The 5,491-nt window shown below is 53.1% G+C and overlaps 1 protein-coding gene across 1 annotated transcript in view; it reads right to left on the reverse strand.

The window, feature by feature from the left end:
- Positions 1-2,253: 2,253 nt before the first annotated feature.
- LOC120237012 (methylcytosine dioxygenase TET3-like) overlaps positions 2,254-5,491 on the reverse strand; it is a 19,746-nt gene continuing 16,508 nt past the window's right edge. Inside the window, exon 4 of the mRNA XM_039240139.1 lies at positions 2,254-2,271. Coding sequence (XP_039096070.1) covers positions 2,254-2,271 — 18 coding nt within the window. The remainder of the gene's footprint in view (positions 2,272-5,491) is intronic.

Consider the following 5,491-nt stretch of genomic DNA (forward strand, 5'->3'; position numbering starts at 1 on the left):
AGAACTTTGAGGGGGAGGGGACGTGGGTGCCTGCTGAAGAAGATGCAAAGCAGGAAAACTCAGTCAACAGGGCAGGGAGTTTAGGAGCTCACTGTCAGGGACAAGTTGCAAACCCTTTCAATGTCTTTGTTCCCCTGGCAAAGCCCATGAGGTTAGGATTACATGTGAAAAATGCTTGGAGGCGGGGTTGAGAAATCCAATTACTTAAGCACCAAGGGCATAAGAGTTCCAGGCCACAGAGGTAACCAGGATTTGCTCAGACCCTAATCTTACTGTCCTTGGATGTTTATCTCTTAAGGAATATTTTTGTGGCAAGACAGTGTTCCCTATACCTTAGCCCCTGCCCCCACTCTCCTCTAGGATGAGGCAGCCAGGGCAGTAGGAAATTGATTTTTTTTTTCTAGCCTTTAGCATCCTAAGTGAAGAGGCCAAATAACCTCAGCAGAGAAGTACAACAAATTTGGAGGAGCATGTAGGGGGAAGATGGGATAAAGTAGGAGGTCCAAACTCTTGCAATCAAAAATACTGGGATGTCTGTCCTTACAGGAATCAGGGCAGAGTTTGTGATCATCCCTCAGATGAAAAGGGCTCCACTTCTGGATGACTGGGAGCCACCACATGGAAAAAGCTCAAAAGCGACGGAGCTTTATTTACTGTCTCACAGGGCACGAGTCAGCTCTGGCATCTACAGGAGACCTGACCTCCCCTTAACTGTTCTCTTCCTCCAAGGCATGGAGTACACACACACACACACGCACGCACGCTTGTCCCTTCAGGAAGCTCCACAGGTTCTGACACTTCTCCATCAGAATCGGAGACTTGCAGAAAAGAAAGGGCAAACAGGAAGCATCCTTATCTACAGAAGCTGAAAGGCAAGTAAATCTTTCGAAGTGCTTGGGAAGAATCTCTGGGACAGCAAGTTATTTTCTCTTCCAAGAATCCTCCAGATGGACAGTACAGAATAGAGGGGAAGTCATGTCCAGAAAAGAGTGGGGTGAGGGGGTCGAAACAGAGACTCTGCTCTTTCAGAAGCAAAGCTGAGAAGTAGCGCAGGGAGTTCAGGGTATGGCCTGTAAACTATTTACCACCAGTCCACCACAACTCCTAAAGGCACCACAGCGATGTGAACCTGCCGCAACACGCTAGAGCATGTCCAACAGACACACCCATCCAGTGGCTCACAGACCAGTCTGAGCGGTGCCAAACTCCCAAGGTGAGCTGTGCCTGGAGCAAGCTGCAAACTCCTGTGCAAAGTAGGACTGTGTTTCTGTTTGCAACATTTTGGGTATTAAGAAAAAAAGAAAACTGGCACTTTGCACCACATTAAGTTTGAGAAAAACTAACTTTAGGTAACCCCTTCATTTTGTAAAGAAAACTGAAGTCCAAGGACACTAAATGTCCCCAAGCTGAATGACAGCACCCAGGCACTGGAGCAGCATCGGGAACAGAGAGAAGAAACCAGACAACTGCACTTCTCAGCTTCCCCTTCGCAGCCGGTGGTCTCCATGGGAACCCCAATGCAGGAAAGGCTGCAGGACCCACATACTCCCACTGAGTGGGAGGAATTCAGGGTTCAAGGCAGAATGTGCAGACACAGTATTTCAATTCTGCTTTACCTAAATCTCAAACCCAACACATCTATAACCAACACTTTCCTTTCAAAACAGAGCTTTCTTCCCAGCTCTTCAATTCCTGACCCCACTACCTTAATAATCTGTAAGCACCAGATCCCGGAAACACTAACTTACTGAAAGCAAGGCTGGCATGTGATTTCTTCCTGCACAGTCCCTTGAGGTCCACTGAGCCAGTGATGAAAGCAAACATAAAGAGCTAGGAGCTAGGCACAGCTAGGGGTGAAGGGTTTGGTCGACCACGTGCAAGTTTACAGCCCAAACACAAAGATCAAAAGCCTTCCCTACATAAAAACAAAACAAAACAAAAACCACACAAAACCAGCAGGTTTCCTCCCTGAGTTATGATTTTTGGCAATTTAATCAATGTCTCTTGCTTACAGTGGTATTGTGAAGATCAAATAGTGATTTCTTTTTTTTTCAGGATCTAGTATTGCACCTAGAACATGGTAAATGCTCACAAACTTTGACAAAGAGAAGAGAAAAGGGTGATAAGAGTGAGTGGGGTCATAGCCCTTCCTGGATAGCATGATAATCAATAGATTCTCACCCTCTGAGCCATCCCAGTCCCCTATTTGTCCAAAGGCTTCCTAAACTAACCCCCAAGGAAGCCACCTCCTTCTCAGAAGCTGCACGCATGCTGGGAACAAGGGGGAGTCCTCAGCTGACTGCCAGATGCTCGAGTGTGAGAGGAAATGAGGCCAAAAGCCCAAAAGAGGTCAGGGTGGGAAAGAGAGAACCGGGAGACCCGGAAGCTGAGCCAAACCAAAGCCCCTCCCCATGCTCCCTGCCCCCAACCTCCAGCTAGCCAAACCCCTTGCTATAGCCTGGGAGGGGACTTGGCAGGACCACAAAGACCGTTCTAGCAGCTGAAGCGAGCCCGGAGCCCAGGCCCCTCCTCAGCAAGCCCAGTAAGAGGGCCACTGCAGCCCTCACTGTGATCCCTGCGCAGCTCTCCACCCCTGTAGGCAGCAAGGCTCTCCCTCCCGCTCACTCACATATCTACCCTGCACTGTCTCCCACCCCCATCCACCCCTTCACCCCACCCCCGCCCACAGGACATGTAAAAGTGGTTGGGGTCACTAAGGAGGTGGGGCTCCAAGACTCTAACTGCAGTCCTTATCATGCGTGGGGGAAGCCCTCTCTCCCTCCATGCTCAAACTCTGCTCTCAAGTCTTCCCTGCTCCGTTCGCTTTCTGTGCTCCCCTACTTCTGTATCTTCCCAAGTTCACTACTGCTTGTACACTTACCTCAGACAAAAAAGAGTTTCTGCTAGATGCCCACAAGTGGCTGGAGAATAGGAAGAGCAGACAAGAAAGAACTAGTACGAGTCACCCATGGTGTGTGGATCACAGATCCTCAACAAAGGGGGATTTCTGCAGTGGTCCAAAGGAGAGACAGAAGGCAGAGATCCCAGGCACAGTCCCAAAATAGTTTCCAGACATCCTCAGCCAGTTGAGGATTCCCATGGGGCAGAGCGTGGGAGCAGCGTGGGAGCCCGAAAGCAGGGTGGCCTGGAGCTCTCGGCACTGGGCACTCACTCCTGTCCAGGCTGCCAAGAAGGAGGTGGTGGCAACAGTGTGTGCTATGACATGTTCCTTGGGATAGCATGGGTAGACACATAACACACTAGCCACTTAAGTGACAAACTGCATTTATCAAGCTCAATTCTGTACCAGTGCTAGGCATTACGCACACCCTACATCACGGATATTCCTGAAACTCTCTGGCAGGATTCAGCACACAGCAGATGAGCATACTCCCACCGCCTGCTGCATACCATTCACCCATGAGATTTACCCATCTTGCACCCATGCTGTGGGAATACAGATTCTAACATGTGACACCCCCTTGTCCCATGTCCCAGAGTCTTGGGCTGATCTCAGAATGAACTCATGCACCAGACACATCTTCCGACGGCACGACCTGCTGAGGGACGAGGATCTGATAAAACTGCCTCATCTGAGTATGTGGGACCACACCCAGCTGGCCACCTAAGAAAACTCCATGTGGGGGAAAGGTGGCACCAGGAAAGGGGCTGGGGGGGAGGGGTGTGGGTCAGATCTGAGTGTCTTCTGGCAATGCCCAAGCCAGGACAAGAGGAGGCTACGATTCTCAGACAACTCAACAATAAAAACAAGCACAGACACAATCTCAGAACTTTTGAAAACGAAGCCAGCTCAGGCCCTGCTCAGAGAAGAGGGAAGGAGAAAGACGTGTTTGAAAGGCTTTCTCTGCTTTTTCAAGCAGCCTCTGCCGCGTGCCCACAACACCAAAAGTTGAGGGATTCGGCTGGGAGCTTCCAGCAGCGCTGCAGGGCCAGCAGAGCGCAGGCAGGGAGAAATGGAGAGCACACTTGGAAAGAGCTGAAGAGAAGCCATCACTAGGCGGACGGGGGGGGGGGGGGGGGTGCTTTGGGGAGTAAACAAACCTGCCAGCAGTCCTTCCTCCCAGCAGAGAGGGAAGCTCTGGCTGACAAGGCCGGAGACACAGAGGAAGGAGGGACCTGCCCCCGCCCTGAGTCCATCTGTCCTCATCCCCTTGTCCTGTTTTCCCCAGGGTGGGGGGCAGAACAGGTGCACTCCGTGATCTCCGTGCCCACAGCCCTCAACAGCACACACGGTGATGGTGATTACAGCTCCCCCCATCAGCAGTGGGAGGCCAGGGAAGGAAGTGGAGGTGGAACCGGGGGTTCTGCTCCGGAGAAGAGAGCGAGTGAGCTCACAGCTCTCTCCTCCCCACCCACAGCACCGCCAGTATCAACCACCCTCGGCTTGCCTCAGGGGCCGCCCACTACTCTCAGCCTCACTGAGACATGCCCAGCTCCCCAGGGGAGCTAATACCACCTGGCTCTTCTTCTTCCCCCAGAATGGGCTTTAGAAGCAAACGGTATGCCCTCCTCTAAGCACTTCCTTGCCTCAAGTTCCTTGGGAGGAGGCCAGGGAACCACCTTGGCTCCTGATCCACCTGGCAGCCTCACCGAGGAGCCCCTATCCCACGTGGGGAAGCAGCACCCCTCCCTGCCAGTGTCCCCACCCAGGCAGTGAGGCGGCAGGGTGCCACTTCCAGCACCTCCACAGAGCTTCCCACAGCTTTCCCAGGAAGGAGGAGGAGGATTTCCAGGGACCAAAGTCTAAAAGCGTCCAGGGACTTGAGCAGCTCGCCTACCTGCTACCCAAGCAAGCTGATTCCCCCAGCTCCCCACAGGCTCCACAAGCCAAGGGAGAAAGTAGGGCTGAGCCAGGGGCAGGGACGGGCTCCCTCCTTCCCAGGAGAAGTCCCCTCCATCCTGCCCCTGCCCAACACTCCTTCCCCAGCCTCTCTGCTCTGGACTTGAGAGGCAGCCACATGAAGCTGCCTCCCGCTCAGTTTCCTCCACCCTGGGCCAGCAGAGGATACTGCTGAGTAATCCCAAACACTCAGCGGGTCCCTGGCTCTGAAAAGAGGGGCAAAGCCCAAGGAAACCCACTGATCCCGGTCCTTGCCAATCTGAGAGGAACAGCTATACTCCCTAGTAATGGCTGATACCCCACCAGATTCGTCCCGGTCCCAAATACCCCAGTCCTGGCCCTCAGGTGATCACATGGAGAAGCTCAGTGCCCCCTTCTCTGCTTCCCACGCACCTGGTAACATTCCCTTCCCAGTCCCCCAGACACCAATCTGCACAGAGTAACAGCCGCCCGCTGGATTCCCAGTCATGATGTTGCATCAGCCCCCACCCTACCCAAAATATCCTCACCCCCACCACCTCCTCTCCTCTCCAGCCATCTCCATGGTGACAGCAGCATGACTAATGACACCCTATCAGCTTCAGACACAGGAACACAATCCCCCCTCCCCCTGACACCCCCCCCCCCCCC

Source organism: Hyaena hyaena, unplaced genomic scaffold, assembly GCF_003009895.1.
Source record: "Hyaena hyaena isolate Hyena2069 unplaced genomic scaffold, ASM300989v1 scaffold_168, whole genome shotgun sequence".
NCBI classification, from domain to species: domain Eukaryota; kingdom Metazoa; phylum Chordata; class Mammalia; order Carnivora; family Hyaenidae; genus Hyaena; species Hyaena hyaena.